This window comes from Oryctolagus cuniculus, chromosome 1, assembly GCF_051225735.1.
Source record: "Oryctolagus cuniculus isolate XC-2025 breed Fujian yellow rabbit chromosome 1, ASM5122573v1, whole genome shotgun sequence".
Lineage (NCBI taxonomy): Eukaryota > Metazoa > Chordata > Mammalia > Lagomorpha > Leporidae > Oryctolagus > Oryctolagus cuniculus.
The window spans coordinates 232,159,157-232,181,350 of record NC_142867.1 but is presented as its reverse complement, the minus strand read 5'-3'; the positions used below and the strand labels follow the sequence as shown (position 1 = coordinate 232,181,350).

The following is a 22,194-nucleotide window of genomic DNA, read 5'->3' as shown; positions in this document are numbered from 1 at the left end:
CTCTTCCATCCTCTGCTTCATTCCCTAAATGGCCAACATGGTCAGGGCCAGACCAGCGAAAGCAGGAGCCGGGGACTCCATCCTGGGCTCTCACGTGTGTGCAGGAGCCCAGGCCCACGGGCCATGACAGGGCCTCCACTGCTTTCCCGCTGGAGCCGGCACTCACATGTGATGCTGGCATCCCAGGCAGCTGCTTAACCTGCTGTGCCACAACACTGGCTACACAGATCACCGTAAAAAGAAATTATTACTGGGGCTACCAGCATTGTGGAGTAGCAGGCAAAGCTGCACTTGTAATGCCGGCATCCCGCATGGACACTGGCTTGAGTCCCAGCTGCTCCACTTCTATCCAGCTCCCTGCTAATGCACCTGGGAAAGCACCAGAGGATGGCCAGTGCTGGACACCTGCACCCAGGTAGGAGACCAGAAGGAGCTCCTGGCTCCAGGCTTTGGTCTGGCCCAGCCCTGGCCATTATGGCCATTTGGGGAGCGAACCAGCAGAAGAAAGATCTCTCTCTCTCTCTCTCTCTCTTTGTCTCTCACTCTGTATCTCTGCTCTTGAAACAAATAAAACGAATTTTAAAAAGTATTTATTTGAAAGGCAGAGAGTGGAGGAGATGGAGCTGACATTCACTGGTTCACTCCGGATGCTCCCGAGGGCTGGGTTGAGGCTGTGACGGGAACTCAATCCAGGTCTCCCAGCTTCTTGAGCTACTGCTGCTGCCTCCCGGGTCCTCCTCAGCAGGAAACTGCGTCAGATGTGGCACCAGGAGTCAAACCCCGACACTCCAACATGGAGCATGAGATTTGTTTTTTAAGATTTATTTATTTGAAAGACAGAGCCAGAGAGCGAACAAGAAAGGTATCTTCCATCTACTGGTTCACTCCCCAAATGGCTGAACGCTGGCTGGCTGGCCCAGGCTTGGGGTGAAGCCAGGAGCTAGGAATTCCATTCGGCAGGAGCCCAGGCACGGGCTGCTCTCCCAGGCCCACGAGCGGGGAGCTGGTTCAGAAGTGGAGCAGCTGGGACCAGACCTGGTGCTCAGACATGGTGGCTTAGCCTGCTCTGCCACATGCTGGCCCCCAGGTTATTATTATTTTATTTAAAATATTTATTTATTTATTCAAAAGTTAGCGTTACACAGAGAGAGAAAGAAAGGCAGAGAGAGAGAGAGAGAGAGGTTTTCCATCCACCCGCTGGTTCACTTCCCAATTGACTGCAACAGCTGGAGCTGTGCCGATCTGATGCCAGGAGCCAGGAGCTTTTTCTGGGTCTCCCATGCGGGTGCAGGGACCCGAGGACTTGGGCCACCTTCCACTGCCTTCCCAGGCCACAGCAGAGAGTTAGATTGGGAGTGGAGCAGCCAGGACTCGAATCTGCGCACATGTGGGACGCTCGCACCGCAGACGGTGGCTTCACCCGCTCTGCCACAGCGCCGGCTCCCCCCAGATTATTTATAAACCTGATGGAATGTAAGTGCTCTGTAATTGTTCTACTGCATTGCTTAGGGAATAATGACTGAAAGACTACGTGTTTAGTAATTATTATCATTAGTACTTATTACCATTATTTATAAATATTTATTTATTTATTTATTTAAAATGAAGAGTGGGGGCCAGCATTGTGGTGCCCACTCCTTTAAGGCCCGATTGCTCCACTTCTGATCCAACTCCCTGCTAATGCCCAGGATTCAAACAAGACTCTACAACGTGGAAGGCAAATGTTCCAAATGGGAATTCAACCCATTGCACCAACTGCCCATCCCCTAAATCTAAAACTTTTTTATTTTTAGTTTATTATTTATTTAAAACATTTTTTTTGACAGAAAGAGAGAGACAGAGAAAGGTCTTCCTTTTTCCATTGGTTCACTCCCCAAGTGGCCGCTACAGTTGGCACACTGCGGCCGGTGCGCTGCACCGATCCGAAGCCAGGAGCCAGGTGCCTCCTCCATGCGGGTGCAGGGCCCAAGGACCTGGGCCATCCTCCACTGCCTTCCCGGGCCACAGCAGAGAGCTGGACTGGAAGAGGAGCAACCGGGACAGAATCCGGCGCCCTGACAGGGACTAGAACCCGGGGTGCCGTTGCTGCAGGCGGAGGATTAGCCCAGTGAGCCGCGGTGCCGGCTGAATCTAAAATTTTTGATATCACAACTGGAAAATTCAAACCCTCAGAGTCCAAACACAGGTGCACTAAAAATACTGCATAAAGGGGGCAGGTGCTGTGGTGCAGTATCAGATATCAGAATGCCAGTTGGAGTCCCAGCTACTTTGCCTCCTTTGCTTTTTTTTTTTTTTTTTTTGGAAGATTTATTTATTTATTTATTTGAAAGACAGGGTGACAGAGAAATAGAGACAGAAACACACAGAGAAAAAGATCTCCATCCACTGGTTCACAGCCCAAATGGCTGCAACAGCTGAGGCTGGGTCAGGCGGAAGCCAGGAGCCAGGAGCCAGGAGCTCTTCCTGGGTCTCTCAGCACATAAACAGGGAGCTGGATCGGAACCAGAGCAGCTGGGATTCAAAGAGGAACTCAGGAGACGCTGGTGTCAAAAGGGTGGTGCCACAACTCTGGCTCCTGTACTCCGCTTTTGATCTAACTTCCTGCTAAGGCACTTGGGAAGGCAGGGAATGATGGCCCAAGTACTTGGTCCTTGTCATGCGCGTGGGACACACAGATTGGGTTCCTGGCTCCTGGCTCCAGCGTGGCCCAGCCCTGGCTATTGCAGCCATTTGGCATTTTGAACAAATACTCTAAAAAACATGTGTAAGTTCACCTTCAGGCTATGTGTATAAGGTGTTTAGGAAGCAGACATGAATTTCGTGTTCATGTCCAGACTTGGCTCCCATTGTCAGAATGGCTCACTAGGGACATGCAAATATTCCAAAACCTGGAAAAAAAAAGTGTCAACTCTGAAGCACTTTTGGTTTCAAACATGGGAAACTAGGGAAGCTCCACCTGTGGTCCCAGTCTCAGCCCCAAGTCCAAGAAGGGCTTCAAATCCAGACCCCTCAATCCCATAGCTATGCACTTCATTACTGATGCCTGCAAATTCTCCCAGTGTTTAAGACGGCCTCACAAGGAGAACCTTGTCTAATTCGGGTACATGGTTCAGCATGAGCAGTGGGGTGGGGCTACGAAACCCTCACCCAGGGGGAGGGACCAGAGACACTGCTACAGGTCCCACCCAAGACTTAGGGGTTTACCTCCTGGTTAAAGCGTCCTCGTAAAATGGGAGCTCAGCTTTGGAGTCAGAGCGTGGAGAGCCCAAAGGTATGCAACTCCTAGACGTCAGTCACAAATGCCAACAGGGGCCGGTGCTGTGGCATTGCGAGGAGTTAAGCCACCGCCTGCAGGGCCGGCATCCCATATGGGTGCTGGTTCGAGTCCCGGCTGTTCCACTTCTGATCCAGCTCTCTGCTGGGGCCTGGGAAAGCAGTGGAAGATGGCCCAAGTCCTCGGGCCCTGCACCCACGTGGAAGACCCAGAACAAGCTCCTGGCTCCTGGCTTCGGATCAGCCCAGCTCTGGCCATTGAGGCCATCTGGGGAGTGAACCAACATATAGAAGACCTGTCTCTCTCTGCCTCTCCTTCTCACTCTAACCCTGCCTTTCAAATAAATAAATAAACAAATCTTAAAAAACAAAGCAATCATGAGCAATCCAGCGACATCATCAGTCAACACCCTTCATCCTTAAGACATAAAAAGCCGACCCCAGAAGGAAGGTTGCCACCTGCTCTCTCCACTGGCCCACTGCGTTTTTGGGAAGTACTTAAACACACTTTTGCTTTGCTACCCCTACTTTTGTGTCTCTCAACTGTGATTCATGAACTCCCTCGGCGAGAAGGAGCTGAGGCAAGCCGGCCGGTGACAGCTCCTTTCTAGGCAGTAATTTCTATCGCACTCAGGTTTCCCGGCGTTGTTGATGGAATCGGTCCCGGGGCCTTGGCCGGAAGGGGTTCCAAGGAGGACTCTGGTACTGGGCGGCCCGGACGGCACCCAGGCCACAGCCATTTCTGAGACAAGAGGAACCTGTGGCCGTGCATTCCTGCCCAGAGCCTCAGGACCAGGCGTGGGGTCCTACTCAGCGGCCTGGGTCAGTTACGCCCCCTCCTCCCCCCTCGTGGACGTACAATAAAAACAGCTGCTCCCTCGGGGGAGGGTTTAAGACGATCAACACGTCTGGCAGGCACTCACTAATTGCTAGTTGCCTGTGTCCTCAGTTTTGATTGATTGATTTATTTTTTATTTGACAGGTAGACTTATAGACAGTGGAGACAGGTCTGTTCACCCCCGGAATGGCCGCTATGGCCGGCACACTGCGGCTATCCGAAGGCAGGAGTCAGGTGCTTCTCCTGGTCTCCCATGGGGTGCAGGGCCCAAGGACCTGGGCCATCCTCCACTGCACTCCCGGGCCACAGCAGAGAGCTGGCCTGGAAGAGGCGCAGCCGGGACTAGAACCGGCGCCCATATGGGATGCCGGTGCTGCAGGCAGGGGATTAACCGAGTGAGCTATGGCGCCGGCCCCTCAGTTTTGATTTAAAAAGCACTTTTCTGTATCCACCTCAGCGGGGCCTCGCGATTCTTCAACCTGTGGTGCGCATGGGATGTTTCTCATCACTGTGTTGAGGCAGAAACCAGGACCGGAGGGCAACACTCGACTCCGAGCTGCCCGCCAACCCCAGGGGCGCCCCGCGAGGCTCCGAGAGAGCACCCAACCCTCAGAGGCCTTGAACTTGGCCGCCCGCCAGGACCTCCGCTCCCTGCCCGCGCCTCTGCGCGGGGTTGCTCGGCGCCATCTTTGAGCCTGGCACCCGTGCTGCCCTTCCGCACTTCCTGTCGGTCAGGAGTAGTCACGCCTAACCCGAGTATGCACTTTCTGGGCAGGAGCGAGGTGTAAAGGGACTACTCAAAACTAGTCACGCTTTTCGCCTTCGTCGATAAAGCATCATTCTTTTTCTCTTGGCTCTTAGACTAGGCGCTGTGACCCATTCAAAAATGGTGCCGTCAGGCTCCAATCCCAGGCTTCAGCTCGCGGAGACCCGCGGGAGGAGGGGGAGGTGACGGTCGCGCCGGAGTGCGCCGGCGCGAGGGGGGGGCGGCGCCGTCTCTATGGCAACCCGCGCGCTGCCCGGGCCGCTGTGTCCGGCGGGAGGCGAGGGTGTCGCGGCGCTGGCTACCGGCGGGGCTCCGAGCGCAGAGGGGCCCGGGCGGCCGGGGCCGCTTAAGGATGAGACCTTGGGCGTGGCGTCCGTGCCCTCGCAGTGGAGGGGCGTCCAGGGCATCCGCGGGGAGACGGTGAGGGTGCGGGCCCCGGGCGGGCGGGGTTCTGAGGCCAGGCCTTTTTGTTTTTGCACTTTATTATTTATTTATTTATTTATTTGAAAGGCAGAGAGAGAGAGAGAGGTCTTCCATCCGCTCGTTCACTCCCCGAATGGCTGCAGCGGGGGCCAGGCCGAAGCCAGGAGTCGGGAGCTCCCTCCTGGTCTCCCATGGGGTGCAGAGCCCAAGGACCTGGGCCATCCTCCTCTGCCCTCCCGGGCCACAGCAGAGAGCTGGACAGGAAGAGGGGCAACCGGGACTAGAACCCGGGATGCCGGCGCCGCAGGTGGAGGATTAGCCAGGTGATTGTCCGACCCCTTACCTGTTAGTTCACTTTATATGAGAGGCAGAGACCAAGATCTCCCGTCCCTCAGGTGCCCGCTACCGCTGGGGCCGGGCCGGGCTCCCTCGGGGTCTCCCGTGGGGTGGCAGGGACCCAGATGCTTGAGCCGCACCTGCTGCCCCCCCCCCGGGGGGGTGTTCACAGGAAGCTGGAGTTGGAAGCCGAGGCTGGGCCTGCACTGCCGGTGTGGGGAGTGGGCTCCCACCTGGCCTCCTGAGCCCCGCCCCCTGGGGGGTCCTGGCCCCGACCCTGAGGGCTGGGGGTGAGGGCGCTTCCCCGCCAGCTCTGGCTCCCTGGGCGACGGTAGTCGCAGGATGGCGAGGGCCCCAGGAGCGCGGGAAGTTGCTTGTTCCAAGTGAACTGAAGTTTAGAAAAATCTAGACGAGCAAAAAAGGGTAATAGGAGCCCCCGCAGGAGTGGGGGTTTGGCCTGGTGGTTAGTGCCCGGGGCTGAGCCGTGGCTTGGCCCGTCCTCTACCTGGGTTTCAGTCGTGGCTTCGTGGCTGGGCTCCGTCCTCCGCCCGGGGCTGAGCCGTGGCTGGGCTCCGTCCTCCGCCACTGTGCACCGGGCGGCAGTGGTGCTGGCTCGGGTGGACGGACCCCCACCGCCCTCTGGGAGACCTGGTTGAGTGCAGGCTGTGCCCGCCTGGGGGAGCAGACCCTCGAGTGTGCATCTCCACCTCAGATGAAAATCACTGAGCCCTTCTCTGGTGTTTTCGTCCCTGCGGCTGGGCCAGCCTGGGCTCCCCCCCACCCCCCAGCTTTTATTTATTTTTTAAAGAGACAGACGGAGGCGGGCCGGGGCGGGCAGAGCTCTCCCTTCCGCTGGTTCACTCCCCAAATGGCCGCAGTGGCCGGGGCTGGGCCAGGCCGAAGCCAGGAGCTTCCTCCGGGTCTCCCACACGGGTGCAGGGGCCCCAGCACTTGGGCCATCTTCTACTACTTTCCCAGGCCACAGCAGAGAGCTGGATGGGAAGAGGAGCAGCCAGGACTAGAACTGGTGCCCCTATGGGATGCCAGAGCTGCAGGCGGCGGCTTTACCCGCTGTGCCACAGCGCCGCCCACGTGGAGAAGTTCTGGTTACAGTGCGGCTCACAGCCTGTCTCTGGAACATTCTGAAATCTCCTGCTCTGGCCTGACTTAGTGCCATCTCTTCACGAGCCTCAGGTGTTCACCTGGGCCCTGTCCTCTCAGAGGTCTCCCGTCCGCTGGTTCACTCCCCAGATGGCAGCAACGGCCGGAGCTGGCTGGATCTGGAGCCGGGAGCGGGAGCTTCTTCTGGATCCGTCTTGGCCATCTTGGCCATCTCCGCTGCCCCCCCCCCCCCCAGGTGCCTTAGCGGGGAGCTGGATCGGAAATAGAGTAGCTGGTTCCTGTTTTGTGTTAGACCTGCTGCCTGCCCTGGGCCAGGTGCACCTTCAGCAGGTTTTGTGCCCGCGTCACCCCCTGCTGGCGTGCGTGCGCGTGCGGGTGCGCGTGTGTCTGGCCTCTCTTCAAGGAGAGTGCAAGCTGCCCCTGGACCTCTGAGTCTGCCGGGCAGCTCTGCTCTCGGGCCCTGACCGTGATTTTATTCAGTATGTTTAGTGTGGGCAGAGGCGGCCTGCTGGCGTGGGCGGTAGCCGGGGCAGCCCTCTGTGCGTGGCTGACTCTGGCCTTGGAGGAGCTGCTTCCTGCCCTGGTTTACTGCACAGGCAACCTGGAGTAAACAGGAGACGGCCTGCTGCTGGCTCATTGTTCCCCGTGCCCCTGGAGGCCTCACGGACCCGCGCGGTGGACGCTGTGTGTGGCCACGCCGCCCCCTGGCCCTGTGCTTGGCCAGCAGCACGGGCCTCACACCTGAGTGCGGTTCCGAGGCTCCGTGCTGATGAAGGGACGCTGCCTGGGGCTGGGGTCTCCCCTCCCCTTCCCTCCCCTCCTCCCCAGGTGTGCACGCGGGATTCCTAGGAAAGCAGAGGGAGGGGAGGGCTGAGGTGCAGGGGGCCTGAGGGCTTCTGAGCCCCAGGTCCCTGGGGGCGCTCCTCGGGCAGCGTCCTGAGCAGGGGTGATGGGGGAGCCGCTGGCTGGAGATGAGCGGGCAGGCTTTTTTTTTTTTTTTTAAAGATTTATTTTATTGGGCCGGCGCCGCGGCTCACTAGGCTAATCCTCCGCCTAGCGGCGCCGGCACACCGGGTTCTAGTCCCGGTCAGGGCGCCGGATTCTGTCCCGGTTGCCCCTCTTCCAGGCCAGCCCTCTGCTGTGGCCAGGGAGTGCAGTGGAGGATGGCCCAGGTGCTTGGGCCCTGCACCCCATGGGAGACCAGGAGAAGCACCTGGCTCCTGCCATCGGATCAGCGCGGTGTGCTGGCCGCAGTGCGCTGGCCGCGGCAGCCATTGGAGGGTGAACCAACGGCAAAGGAAGACCTTTCTCTCTCTCTCTCTCTCTCACTGTCCACTCTGCCTGTCAAAAAAAAAAAAAAAAAGATTTATTTTATTTATTTGAAAGAGTTACAAAGAGAGGGAGAGAGAGGTCTTCCATCCTCTGGGTCACTCCCCAAATGGCCGCAGCGGCTGCAACTGGGCCAATCTGAAGCCAGGAGTGTCCTCTGGGTCTCCCACGCGGGTGCAGGGGCCCAAGGACTTGCACCATCTTCCACTGCCTTCCCAGGCCACAGCAGGGAGCTGGATGGGAAGTGGAGCCGGCAGAGCGGGCACTGCATGCCGGAGCTTTAACCTGCTGTGCCACAGCGCCAGCCCCCGGGCAGGCTTTTAACATCTTAAAAAGCTGAGGTCCTGGCCAGCACTGCAGCTCACTAGGCTAATCCTCTGCCTGTGGCGCCGGCACCCCGGGTTCTAGTCCCGGTCGGGGCGCCGGATTCTGTCCCGGTGGCCCCTCTTCCAGGCCAGCTCTCTGCTGTGGCCCGGGAGTGCAGTGGAGGATGGCCCAAGTGCTTGGGCCCTGCACCCCATGGGAGACCAGGAGAAGCACCTGGCTCCTGGCTTCGGATCAGCGCGGTGCACCGGCCGCGGCGGCCATTTGGGGGTGAACCAACGGTAAAGGAAGACCTTTCTCTCTTTCTCTCTCTCTCTCTGTCCACTCTGCCTGTCAACAACAACAAAAAGCCGAGGTCAGTGTCGTGGGACCAAGTAGTCGGGCCCTTGCTGCTCACGTGAGACACTGATGGGATTCCAGGCTTCAGCCTGGCCCAGTCCTGGCCGTTGCAGCCATCTGGGGAGTGAACCGGCAGGTGGAGGGCGGAGGGCCTCTCTCTGCCTCTCCCTCTCTCTGTCACTCTGTTTTTCTTTATTTGAAAAGCAGAGTGATACGGGATGGGGCAGATCCTCCATCTGCTGGTTCGTTCCCCAGGTGCCGGAACAGCAGGCCTGGACCAGGCCAAAGCAGGAGCTTCAGCTGGGTCCCTCACGGGGGAGGAGGGTCAGGTACATGCGCCGTCTTCTCCCGGGCACATGAGCAGGAGGCTGGATTGGGAGAGGAGCAGTCGGACCCGACTGGCACCCGCGTGGGATGGTGGCGCCCCGACTCCGGCCCCAGTTTTATTTATCGGAGGGCGGAGTGGCGAGAGGGAGAGACCGGGAAAGAGCTCCTCCATCCGCCGGCTCACTCCTCAGATGCCTGCCCGGCTGAGGCTGGGCCGTGCCGAAGCTGGGAGTGCGGAACCCCGCGTGTGCCCCGTGTGTGCGCCCCGCGTGGGTGGCAGGGACCCCAGCGATCAGCCGTTGTGTGCCGACTTCTTAGGTGCAGCAGCTGGTACTCAGCTGACCCTCCGATGCGGACTGGGGTATCCCGGGTGGCCCAGACCGTAATTTTATTCGGTGTGTAGTGCACCTGCGTTTGGACTGGAACCCGTCACATGAGGTCAGGTGTGGACTATTCCACTTGTGGTGTCACAGCCGTGCTTAGGAAGTTGAGGGTTTGCGGTGTCGGGTTAGGTTTGTTCCACCTGTAATGAGGGGCCCCCCTCCTAGGATGCCTGAGAGTCCTCGCGGGTGGTGAGGTCAAAGCTGTGGAAACAGAGTCTGGTGGTTAGCCCTGAGTGGTTGCCACCGTTGGGGCGGCCGCTGTAGCGTAGCTGGTTAAGCCGCCACCGCCCAGGACAACCATACCCCACGTTAGAGCGCCAGTTTGGATCCTGGCTGTTCCGCTTCTGATCTGGCTTCCCGAGAACGCTCCTGGACGGCAGCAGGTGGTGGCCCAAGTGCCTGGACCTGGGAGAAGCTCCTGGCTTCAGCTGGAATCTCGGGAGTGAACCAGCAGGTGCAAGATCTGTTTCTCCCACTTTCTCTAATTCTGCCTTTCAGGTACATAGATTAATTGAAAATTAATCTATATTTATCTCTTTTTTGTAATGAGTCTTTAAAAAAATGGTTGCGCTGGGGTGGTGCTGTGTTCAGCCCCAGCATCTCATGTGGGTACCAGCAGCTGGTCCACTTTTTTAAAATTCTTCTGAGTCAGGCCGGCGCCGCGGCTCACTAGGCTAATCCTCCGCCTTGCGGCACTGGCACACCGGGTTCTAGTCCCGGTCGGGGCGCCGGATTCTGTCCTGGTTGCCCCTCTTCCAGTCCAGCTCTCTGCTGTGGCCCGGGAGTGCAGTGGAGGATGGCCCAAGTGCTTGGGCCCTGCACCCCATGGGAGACCAGGAGGAAGCACCTGGCTCCTGGCTTCGGATCAGCGCGGTGCGCCGGCCGTGACGGCCATTGGAGGGTAAACCAACGGCAAAGGAAGACCTTTCTCTTTGTCTCTCTCTCTCACTGTCCACTCTGCCTGTCAAAAAAATAGAAAAAGAAAAAAGAAAAAAAATTCTTTTGAGTCAACTATTTTTTTTTTTAAGATTTATTTTGAGAGGCAGAGAGAGAGAGAGAGAGATCCTCTGCCCTTTGGTTCCTTCCCCAAATGGCCACAATGGCCTGAGCTGGGCCCATCTGTGGCCACAGCAGAGAGCTGGAAGTGGAGCAGCTGGGTCTGGAACCGGTGTCCTCGTGGGATGTAGGCGGTGGCCTTACCGGCTGTGCCATAGCGCTGGCCCCCAAGCGGCTCTACTTCTAATCAGTCCCTGCTGATGCACCTGGGGAGGTAGCAAAGGACAGCCCAAGTGCTTGGGCCCCAGCACCCACGTGGGAGACCTGGGAGAAGCTCCTGGCTTCAGCCTGGCCCAGCCCTGGCCGTTGTGGCCTTCTGGGGAGTGAGCCAGCAGATGGAAGATCTCTCTCCCTCCCTGTCTCTAACTCTGCCTTTTAAATAAATAAATAAATAAATATCTTTAAAAAATCATTGCACTGTTGCCATCATGGCTTCAGGGAGTTTGCGGTGCACACACGGCCTCTGAAGGTCCTGGGCCACCAGCAGATGCCCCGTGGCCCGGCCCTGCCCTCCTCAGTGTGCCAGGGCGGTGGCCTTCTCTGGGCCGTGGCTTCCAGTCACCTGTCTGTTCCCAGGTTCTGCCCAGAGCCCAGTGACTGGGGAGTCTTGGATGCCTCCATGAGTGAGCGCGGGAGGCGTCTGGGTCTGGGCCAGGCCCTGCATGGCTGCCAGGTGCCTGCCTCTCCCGCACCTGCCCTGCACTGGGGACGCGCTGGCCCGGTCTCGAGGCAGACCCCTGGCCTCGGCGGGACGGCCCTGTGTCCCTGTCCCATCCTCCCACACTCCCCTCCTGATGACCTGGGGCTGTGTGGCTTCAGGTCTCTGCCTCCCCCACCCTCTCTGAGCGAGGTCTGCTGCTCTCCCACCCTCCCTACCCAGCCTCTCCTCGTCCCCCTCCCGCCGTGGCCTATGGGTGAGCCTCAGCCCTGCGGGTGGCGACTTTGTCCTGGTTTCTCCCTCATCTGTGTCGTGCTTGCCCCGTGTGAGCACCAGGGACACAGGAACCTCGCTGTGTCCTGAGTGCCCAGACAAGCCAGCGTCTGGGGTCCCTTTCATACAGAGGCTGGTCGGCTGCACGCCGGCTGCCATGCACAGGGCCCGGGGTACGACCAGAGACAGCCAGGGCTGATGCGGGAGGGGCGCGGTGTCCCGGGAGACAAGCCGAGAGGACGGGGCAGCCCCTGCCCTCCCCTGGGCTCGGCCTCCTGAGCCGGGACGCGTCCAGGCCTTGTTCTTGTCCTGGGAGAGGCCACGTGAGCAGAGCCTCTCGCGGGCCGCAGTGTCCACACGGTGGCCACCTCCCAGAGAGCCCTTGGTTGGTAAAGACTGGACTTCTCCCTGCACGAGGGCAGCTGGTGTTTCCTCCCACAGTCTCGTCCACACCCCTACCCCGCGATCAGGGGACAAACGCCGGGGCTGGGGCTGGGGGGACCTGAGAGCCCTCTGGAGGCAACGGCCGCCCCCGAAGCAGTCCCTGGCTCTCTGATGGCCAGATGGAACTGCCGCCCCCCTCAGCGGCACAGAGAGGCTGCCAAGTCCTCTCCAGCTGAAACCACACGGGACTCCTCTGGGGCAGACAAAGTGACCACATACTCTCTCACTGGGATTCTCGACAGGGAAACGTGTGGGTCACCGGAGGCGGGGAGGTGACCCTTGTTTGTTTTTTTTTTTTTTGACAGGCAGAGTGGACAGTATGAGAGAGAGAGACAGAGAGAAAGGTCTTCCTTTTTGCCATTGGTTCACCCTCCAATGGCCGCCGCGGCTGGCGCACTGCGGCCAGCGCACCGTGCTGATCTGATGGCAGGAGCCAGGTGCTTCTCCTGGTCTCCCATGGGGTGCAGGGCCCAAGCACTTGGGCCATCCTCCACTGCACTCCCGGGCCACAGCAGAGAGCTGGCCTGGAAGAAAGGCAACCAGGACAGAATCCGGCACCCCGACCGGGACTAGAACCCGGTGTGCCGGCGCCGCAAGGCGGAGGATTAGCCTAGTGAGCCGCGGCGCCAGCCGTGACCCTTGTTTTGATCCCTGCCCCCAGAAAAGCTGCCAGACGGCTAGCATCGCCACCGCGGAGGCCTCTGCCCAGGCCCGGCAGCATGTGGACGCCCAGGTGCAGACGGAGGCCCCCGAGCCGCCCAGCGTGCAGCCGCTGTCGCACCATGACGCCCCCCGGCTTGCAGCCTTTCTTCGGAGAGTGGAGGCCATGGTCATCCGGGAGCTGAACAAGAACTGGCAGAGCCACGCCTTCGATGGCTTCGAGGTGAACTGGACCGAGCACCAGCAGACGGTAGGTGCCGCCACTCTGCTCTGCCCCCAGTCGCAGTCGTCCCAGTCTGGACAGCACGCTCCGCCTCTGCTGCAGGGGTGAGGCGTGGCGCTCCTCCGCTCCTGTCTCTGCACTTGGAGGAGTGGACCCCGGGTGGCAGCAGAGGCAGGATTCGAGGCTGGGAGCCACAGCGCCGGCCCCCGGCCTCTTTTCTTTTAAAAATTTATTGTACTTACTTGAAAGGTAGTTAGAGGGAGGGACAGAGAGGGAGATCGACCGATCTTCCATCCACTGGCTCACTCCCCGAATGGCTGCAACGGGTAGGGCTAGGGCTGGCCCAAGCCAGAAGCCAGGAGCCACAGACTCCATGAGGCCGGGTGGGGTGGCACAGCGGGCAGAGCCACGGCCTGCAGCTGCGGCACCGCACACGGACGCTGCTCAAGTCCCGGCTCCTCTGCTCCCGCTGACGCCCCTGGGGAAGAGTGGGCGATGGCCCACGCGTTAGCAGGGAGCTGGATTGGAAGCAGAGCTGGCTCACGGGATGCGGGCAGCGTGCCCTTCCCTTTACCGAGCTGGGTGGTCAGGTAGCCGGAGCCCTTAGCCCTCCTCCCAGCCTTCACTCCTCGCGTGCCGTCCTCCTGTTTCCTAGGAAACGTGGCAGAGGTCGAGTCCCGGCTGCTCCACTTCTGAGCCAGCTCCCGGCTAATGGCCTGGGAAGGCAGCGGAAGATGGCCCAAGTGCTTGGACCTAAGTCTCTCTCTCCCTGTAACTCTGCCTTTCAAATAAACAGGTAAATAAGTCTTCAGAGGAAGAGAACAAGGGGGAGAACGCGACCTAAGGAGTCTGTGCGGCCCCCTCCTCTCGGGAGGGAAAGTGTTGGCTGCTGACCGTCAGGGTTCCCCGTTCCCGTGGCTGCCTTTGGTCCATGTGTGGATCCCTGCTTCTTTTCATTGTTTATTTTTGTAAAGATTTCTTTACTGGGACTGGGACTGTGGTGTACTGGGCTGACTCTGCCTGTGGCGCCAGCATCCACATGGGCGCAAGTTCATGTCCTGGCTGCTCCTCTTCCGATCCAGCTCCCTGCTGTGGCCTGGGAAAGCCGTGGAAGACAGACCAAGTGCTTGGGCCCCTGCTCCCTCACAGGAGGCCTGGAGGAAGCTCCTGGCTCAGATCAGCCCAGCTCCGGCCGTTGTGGCCATTTGGGGAGTGAACCAGTGGATGGAAGGCCTTTCTCTCTGTCTCTCCCTCTCTCTGTAACTCTACCTCTCAAGTAAGTAAATAAATCTTAAAAATTGTTTATTTTGAAAGAGAAGGAGAGATAGAGATCTTCCATCAGCTGGTTCACTTCCCAGATGGCTGCAGCAACCAGGAGCCAGGAGCTTATTCCGGGTCTCCCACGCAGGTGCAGGGGCCCAAGCACTTGGACCATCTTCTGCTGCTTTCCCAGGCCATAGCAGGGAGCTGGATCGGAAGTGGAGCAGCCGGGACATGAGCCAGCGCCCACGTGGGGGCCGGCGCTGCAGGCCGTGGCTCACCTGCTACACCACAGCACCGGCCCCCACTGTGCCTGTCTGTCTCAAATTAAAAAAAAATCAGTTTTTACTTCTAAAAATGGTTTTGCTTAATGCAGAAAAGGAGTTGTTTAGCTTGTGATCATGGAGGCGCAAGCGAGCTGAGCCGGCGTTGGCCTGGCCGTGGTGAGAGCCTCACTGGACGGCATCGCGGTGTGGGAGCAGGCGTGAGATGGAGAGACCGTGTGCTCTCCGGTCAGGCCAGACGGTGTCAGGGTGTCTGGGAGGCCTTGAGCTCAGTCTTTTATAGCAAGAACTAACCAGGCCCTGCGAGAAAAAGACTCATTTTAGAGTCTAAACATTTACTTAGATATCTAATATTTTAAAATATGTAAAGGCAGAATGACAGAAGGTGAGAGACAGACAGAGAGGACTTGCCTCTCCTGGTTCACTCCCTGAAAGGCCACAGCGGCCAGGGCTGGGTCAGGCCGAAGCCGGGAGCTTCTTCCAGGTCTCCCATGTTGGGGCAGGAACCCTAGCACTTGGGCCATCTTCCACTGCTCTCCCAGGCACACGAGGAGGGAGCTGGATCGGAAGTGGAGCAGCCGGGACTCAAACTGGTGCCCATGTGGGCTGCAGGTGCTGTAGGCATCAGCCTAAGCCACTTTTGTACCAACAGCCCCAGCCCCGATCTCTAATGTAAAAAAATTTTTTTAAAAATTTTCTTTGAAAGGTAGCGAGATAGAGGCTGGCAGAGAACTAGAGACCCTCCGCCTGCGGTTCACTCCCACAGAAGCCAGGTCTGGGCAGGCTGAGGGCAGACCCATGGATCTGATCTCCGGGGAGGTGACATCAGCTCTTGCGACCCAGGTGCACGCTGGCAGGAGGCTGGGTGGGAGGCAGAGTGGCCGAGGCTCCCGTCTGTGCCCTGAGGCGGGCTGTGGGTATTGCGGCCGCACACTCCATCTCGAACCCCTAACCGTCAAGTCAAAGTTCAAGAAAAAAATGGGTTTAGAATTTTAATTTTGTAAAAATGTTATTTGAAATGGACAGCGCGCCGGCCGCAGCGGCCACTGGGGAGTGAACCAACGGCAAAGGAAGACCTTTCTCTCTGTCTCTCTCACTGTCCACTCTGCCTGTCAAAAAAAAAAAAAGTTGGAGGGGCGGACTGACCAGGTCAGTGGGTCTTGGTCCTGGTCTCGCAGCTGCGGGACGCAGGCGTCCCCGTCCCAAGGGTTGGGTTACCTGCTGCACCAGTGGCCACGCCTGTGTGTAGGCTGCACCGGGGTGCAGGGCACGACCCGGCTGCTCCTTCTGATCGGACTTCCTGCCAGTGCGCGGGGTGGGGGTGGGGGTGGGGGTGGGGGCAGAGTGCCTGGGCCCCTGCCACCTCCATCGGAGATCAGGATGGGGCTCCTGGCTCCGGCCTGGCCAGAGGGAACCAGTGCGTGGAAGATCTGTCTTTCCCTTTCTCTCTGATGCTCTACCTTTCAAATAAATGAATCTTAAAAAAAAAATTCACCTGTCATTCACCCTCACACCCTGTCAGTACAGCTCACGGGACGTTGTAGTCTGTCTGCCCGCGGCGCAGGCCTCGCCATCAGTTTGTCCTTCTGTCTGACAGACAGGGGGAAAGGGATGGCAGTCTCCTGTTTGCTGGTTCACTTCCTGAATGCCCACAGCCAGAGCTGGCAGCCAGAAGCCGGCAACTCGGTCCAGGTCTCCCATGTGGGTGCCAGACACCCAGCCACTCAGCTGTCTGCTGTCTCCCAGGGCCAGTCCCCGCGAGCAGGGAGTGGAGGTGGGATCCAGACCCAGCTGCGGCTGCACGTCCTGCTGGTGTCCCAAGCTGCTCCTTCTGTTTTTTAGATTTACTTACAGGGGCTGGCGCCGTGGCACAGTGGGTTAAAGCCCTGGCCTGCTGCACCAGCATCCCGTATGGGCGCCAGTGTGAGTCCCGGCTGCTGCACTTCCAGTCCAGCTCCCTGCTGGGGCACATGGGAAAGCAGTGGGAGATGGCCCAGGTCCTTGGACCCCTGCGCCCACGTGGGAGACCTGGAGGAAGCTCCTGGCTTCAGATTGGCCCAGCTCCAACTGTTGTGTCCATCTGGGGAGTGAACCAGTGGATGGAAGGCCCCTCTCTCTTTACCTTTCTCTGTAACTCTTTCAAATAAATGAATCTTTTTTTTTTTAGATAAGACCTAGTTTTTAAAAATTATTTATTTATTTATTTGAGGGGTAGAGTTACAGTGAGAGGGAGAGACAGAGACAAAGTCTCCCTTCCGTTGGTTCACCCCCCAAATGGCTGCAACAGCTGACGCACCGCGCTGATCCGAAGCCAGGAGCCAGGTGCTTCTCCTGGTCTCCCATGGGGTGCAGGGCCCAAGGACCTGGGCCATCCTCCACTGCGCTCCCTGGCCACAGCAGAGAGCTGGATGGGAAGAGGGGCAGCCAGGACTAGGAACTGCGGCCATATGGGATGCTGGTGCCGCAGGCAGGGGATTAACCTACTGTGCCACGGCATTGGCCACCAAATGAATGAATCTTAAAAAAAAAAAAAAGATTTATTAAGATTTATTTATTTGAGAGGCAGAGTTACAGAGAGGTCTTCCATCCACTGGTTTACTCCCTAGATGGCTGCAATGGCCAGGGCTGGGCCCTCTTCTGCGTCTCTTCTTGGGCCATCTTCCACTGCTTTCCCAGGCCATCAGCAGGGAACTGGATCAGAAGTGGAGCAGCCGGGACTTGAACCGGCGCCCACGTGGGATGCCGGCACTGCAGGGGGCGGCTTAGCCTGCGCCACAGCGCCAGCCTGCCCTCTGCTGCATCTTCACTGCTCCACCAAATCCCCACCCTAACACGTTGGCCTCACTCAGAAGCTTATGGGCTGGCGCTGTGGCGTAGTGGGTGGAGCCGCCGCCTGCAGTGCCGGCATCCCACATGGGCGCCGCTGGTACGAGTCCCGGCTGCTCCACTTCCCATCCAGCTCTCTGCTGTGGCCTGGGAAAGCAGTGGAAGATGGCCCAAGTCCTTGGGCCCCTGCACCTGCGTGGGAGACCCGGAAGAGGCTCCTGGCTCCTGGCTTTGGATCAGCCCAGTTCTAGCCATTGCGGCCATTTAGTGATTGAACCAGCAGATGGAAGACCGACCTCCCTCCCTCCCTCCCTCCCTCCCTCCCTCTCTCCCTCTCTCTCTCTCTGCCTCTCCTTCTCTCTGTGTAACTCTTTCAAAGTAAATAAATAAATATTTTAAAAACAAGAAGAAGAAAAGAAGCCCGTGTGTCGCCGCCAGCCGGCTGCCTCGCTTCCCCCAGCCTCTGGCAGCTGCTCCAGGGTTACCGCCTTCTGGGTGGCGTCTTCTGGGCGTCTGCGTGGCTTGACGTGGTGCCGTATGACCCTGGTTCCGGGCCCGTCCCCGTCCCCGGCTCGGGGCGCCTGTGCCTTGCCGAGGTTCCCGTGGCCCTTCGCTTTCCCGGCCTCGCGCGCTTCTGCTGCTCCTTGTCGGGCGTTTGGGCCGCGCCCGCTTCCTCGCCATCGTGGGCGACACGGCTGTGAACTCGGCGCACGTGTCCCCGTGCGGCTCTCGGGGCCCTCAACATGCAGCTGCCGCCCTCCGCCCAGCGGCTCTGCCCTGTGCCCACGGGCCGCTGGGCGGCTTCTCTGGGGTTTTGGCCGCTTGCTGCTGGGTCGTGGGGCCCACAGGTGTGACTGTGGCCGAGACCTCGTGATCTCAGGTCCCTGTCCCTCGTGCTGGCACCATGGACAGCTCTTTTTATTTTTTTTCCCACAGGCAGAGTGGACAGTGAGAGACAGAGACAGAGACAGAGAGAAAGGTCTTCCTTTTGCCGTTGGTTCACCCTCCAATGGCCGCCGCGGCCAGCGCACCACGCTGATCTGATGGCAGGAGCCAGGTACTTATCATGGTCTCCCATGGGGTGCAGGGCCCAAGCACCTGGGCCATCCTCCACTGCACTCCCGGGCCACAGCAGAGAGCTGGCCTGGAAGAGGGGCAACCGGGACAGAATCCGGTGCCCCAACCGGGACTAGAACCTGGAGTGCCAGCACCACAAGGCAGAGGATTAGCCTAGTGAGCCACGGTGCCAGCATTTTGTTTTGTTTTGTTTTTAAATATTTATTTTGTATGAAAGGGAGAGTTAGAGACAGAGACAGAGGTCTTCCATCTGCTGGTTCACTCCCCGAATATCTGCACTGGCCAGAGCTGCGCCAGTTGAAGCCAGGAGCTTCTTCCAGGTCTCCTACGCGGGTGCAGGGGCCCAGATATTTGGGGCATCCTCCACTGCTTTCCTAGCTGCATTAGCTGGGAGCTGGATCGGAAGTGGAGCAGCCGGGACTCGAACTGGCGTCCCTGGGATGCTGGCGCTGCAGGAGGGGTTTTGTTCCTGTGTGCCCGCCGGTGCTGACACCCAGACCACGCTTTGCGGGAAACGCTTTGCACGCTACATGACATTAGACCACTGCAGCTCTTCTCATTTGTAAAGGTTGATTTATTTGAAAGGCAGAGTGAGTGAGAAAGACAGAGACAGACAGAGAGACAGAGAGACACAGAGAGACAGAGAGAGAGACAGAGACAGAGAGACAGAGAGACACAGAGAGACAGAGAGAGAGACAGAGACAGAGAGACAGACAGAGAGAGAGGACTTCCATCCACTGGCTCACTCCCAGATGGGCCGGGCTGAAGCCGGGGCTGGGAACTCCGTCCTGGTCGCCCACACAGTGGCAGGGCCCAGCCACTTGGGCCTCCCTCCGCTGCTTCCCCAGGGGCAGGGCGGCCGGCACTGGGCTGTTGCTCGGATGCAGGACGCTGGAGTCGCCAGCAGGGCCTCACGGCCGCACCACGGCATCCAGCGTCGTGGCGAGGACAGTCGCGGCCTCATCCCTGCCTCCCAGCTCCGTGCTGAATGCTTTAACTTTGCGTGGCCCCAGGAATACCCCAGGCCGTTCCGGATCCCCACACGGCCTGCGTCTCGGGCCCCGCCCTCCAGGACACGTGGCCCTGAGCAGACCCCACGTCTGAGGCCACTGCCGCGCTCAGGTGGGGGTGTTGTCTGCAGGTGTCCTGTCTGCACACTCTGGGCTACCCCCCCGCCCAAGGGCAGGGGCTACATGTGACCAGCGTCTCCTGGAACAGCACCGGCTCCGTGGTGGCCTGTGCCTACGGCCGGTGAGTGGGGGCGCGCGGTGTGGGGCGGCTGTCCTGGGAGTCTTCCTGCCCAGGGTTGCCGGGCAGGGCTGGCGCCAGGTTGGCAGAAGAGAGCAGGGGCAGCAGGCGTCAGGCTGCGGGGCACAGGCCCACCTGGGGCCATGAGCTCTGCTCCCGCCGCGCCTGCCCCTCAGCCGTCGCTGGTGCCTGTTCCCTGTCGCACCGGCTTCCCACCTGCCGTCGCGTGCCCCTCGGACACCCGGAGCGTCTGGGAGCGAGAGGCGGGGGTGGCAGGAGCCGCTCAGGCCTGTCCCTGTGCAGGCTGGACGATGGGGACTGGAGCACACTCAGGTCCTACGTGTGTGCCTGGAACCTGGACCGGCGAGGCCTGCACCCGCGGCAGCCGTCGGCAGTGGTGGAGGTGCCCAGTGCCGTCACGTGCCTGGCCTTCCACCCCACGCAGCCAGCCCACGTCGCAGGTGAGCGCCGCCGCCTGCCGCCTCGCCCGCCGTGACTGTCCACCCTCCTGCCTGTGGGCCTGGCTTTGGCCACCTGCTGGGAGGACGCAGCAGGTGCCTGGACCCTGGCAGCCTGGGGCTGCAGGGCAGGGAGCTCGCTCGGAGGGACCAGAGGGTGCGGGGCGGGCGGAGAGGCCCCAGGAGGCGGGCGGCCTGCAGGGAGCGGCCAGGAGCTGGGCAGCGGCTGCCCCCGGGGCACGGGGGGTGGGGGCTGGGACGTCCCCTCCGGAGGGCTCCGGGTGCTGCTCCACGGGGTGGGCACGGCTCTGGTCCCTGCAGGAGGCCTGTACAGTGGTGAGGTGCTGGTGTGGGACATGAGCCGGCCCGAGGACCCGCTGCTGTGCCGCACAGGCCTCTCCGACGACACCCACACGGACCCCGTGTACCAGGTCAGCCTTGGGGCGGAGCTGGGACCGGGCAGCTGCCCTGCCTGGGTGCAGCTGGCTCCGGCCTTCCCAGCCTTCCCTGGGTCTCCCCGCGGGGGGGGGGTGCAGCTGCGCCCCCTTCCTCCATTCTGTGCCCGGCCCGCTTCCCCCAGGTGGTTTGGCTGCCCGAGCCCCGCCACGGCCACCGCTTCCAGGTGCTGAGCGTGGCCCCCGACGGCAAGGTGCTGCTCTGGCAGGCGGGCGGCGCCGGCCGCCTGCAGCTCGCCGAGGGCTTCGCCCTGGCCACGCAGCAGCTGCCGCGCAGCACCAAGCTGAAGAAGGTAGGGGTCTGGGCCCCGGGTTCCGGGTGCTGCCCGGGGTGCCCGGGGTGCCGGGCCCGCGCTGTGGCCGCCTGCCTGGACAGCGTCGTGCCGGCCTGGCGCCGACCCGGCTGCTGCCCTTTGTCCACAGCCCTCCCGGGGGGAGACGGAGGTGGGCGCCACGGCGGTGAGCTTCTCCAGCTTTGACCCCAGCCTCTTCGTCCTGGGCACGGAAGGCGGCTTCCCCCTCAAGTGTTCCCGGGCGGCCGAGGAGGCGGCCCTCACGCGCATGCCCAGCTCGGTGCCCCTGCGCGCCCCGGCGCAGTTCACCTTCTCGCCGCACGGCGGCCCCGTCTACTCCGTGAGCTGCTCCCCCTTCCACAGGTAGAGGCGGCAGACGCAGGGTGGGCCAGGGCGCCCACCAGCCGTGACGGCCCCGCCGCGGGCCGGGGTCTTTGGGGGCTGAGCCGGGGCGCCTCCCTCTGCCCCGCCCTGTCTAGGAATCTCTTCCTGAGCGCGGGCACTGACGGCCACGTGCACCTGTACTCGATGCTGCAGGCGCAGCCCCTCGCCTCGCTGCAGCTGTCGCACAAGTACCTGTTCGCTGTGCGCTGGTCCCCAGTGCGCCCCTTGGTTTTCGCAGCTGCTTCTGGGGAAGGTAGGAAGCAGGGGCCCTGGTGGCGCGGGTTTGTCGTGCGTTAGGCTGGCCCCCCTCCGGACGCCCCACTGAGCACGCTGGCCACGGGCGGGAACTGCACCTGCGCCGTGGACGCCCGCTTCCCGGGCCAAGCTCACGGGGCTCGGGGGCCGCTGCCCCGGCCTCACTGCGCGGCCTCCCCCCGCCGCTCTCCCTGCCTGCAGGGGAGGTGCTGCTGTTTGACCTCCACAGGAGCTCCCAGAAGCCCACAGTTTCCATCAAGCAGACCCAGGACGGGAGCCCCGTCTACTGCCTGGAATTCAACCACCAGCAGACGCAGCTCCTGGCTGCTGGTGATGCCAAGGGCACCGTGAAGGTGTGGCAGCTGAGCACAGAGTTCACCGCGCAGGGACCCCGGGAAACAGAGGACCTGGACCGGCTGGCTGCCGAAGTGGCCACCTGAGGGCGCCGGGGGCGGGGCATGTTTCTGAGCTGAATGAAGGAGCAAAGCCTTTAGGGGCGTGTCTCGTCCTTTATTTTCTCGTGAGAACGGGGTCTGGGGGCAGGAGAGCGGAGCGCGGGCCGCTGCCGAGGTTGAGTCGGAATGAGGGCAGCGGGCTCGGGGTCCCCACGGCAGCAGGGGCTGGCACTGGGCCGGGAGCGGTTAGTGAAGCCCCCTCTACTGAGCCTCATCCCAAGCTAAGCAGGCGCGGTTAGGGGAAGCAGCAGCGGTGGGGGCGGGCATGCAGTGGGCGGGCGGGCCGGGGCGGAGCCTCAGTTCACGAAGAGCGAGCGGGTGAACTCGATGTAGTCGAAGGCGGTGGGCAGCTCGCGGCCCTTGCCGTCCACGTAGGGCTTCATGTGGGACACGCAGTAGTCGGCTTGCTCGCGGGTCAGGTTCTG

At 60.6% G+C, this 22,194-nt stretch overlaps 2 protein-coding genes across 28 annotated transcripts in view; one reads left to right on the top strand and one right to left on the bottom strand.

Moving 5' to 3' along the window:
* The first annotated feature begins 5,088 nt into the window (after positions 1-5,088).
* On the top strand, positions 5,089-21,807 carry DYNC2I2 (dynein 2 intermediate chain 2). 4 transcript variants are annotated; one of them, XM_008251000.5, is made up of 9 exons: positions 5,089-5,297; positions 12,553-12,801; positions 19,363-19,472; positions 19,773-19,930; positions 20,249-20,358; positions 20,508-20,675; positions 20,806-21,038; positions 21,155-21,312; positions 21,516-21,807. In XM_008251000.5, the coding sequence occupies exons 1-9, from the start codon at positions 5,112-5,114 to the stop codon at positions 21,752-21,754; spliced, it is 1,611 nt and encodes a 536-aa protein (XP_008249222.1). In that variant the 5' UTR covers positions 5,089-5,111; the 3' UTR covers positions 21,755-21,807. The 4 variants fall into 4 exon arrangements, with proteins under 4 accessions (XP_008249222.1, XP_069913730.1, XP_089176960.1 ...); XM_070057629.2 differs by having other exon boundaries at positions 5,097-5,297; positions 21,213-21,312; XM_089320834.1 differs by lacking the exon at positions 5,089-5,297 and adding an exon at positions 13,430-13,570.
* The window catches only part of SPTAN1 (spectrin alpha, non-erythrocytic 1), a 67,231-nt gene continuing 66,840 nt past the window's right edge, over positions 21,804-22,194 (bottom strand). For all 24 annotated transcript variants that reach the window (XM_070057570.2, XM_070057588.2, XM_070057600.2 and 21 more), the window contains one exon: positions 21,804-22,191. In XM_070057570.2, coding sequence (XP_069913671.1) covers positions 22,066-22,191 — 126 coding nt within the window. In that variant the 3' untranslated portion in view covers positions 21,804-22,065. The remainder of the gene's footprint in view (positions 22,192-22,194) is intronic.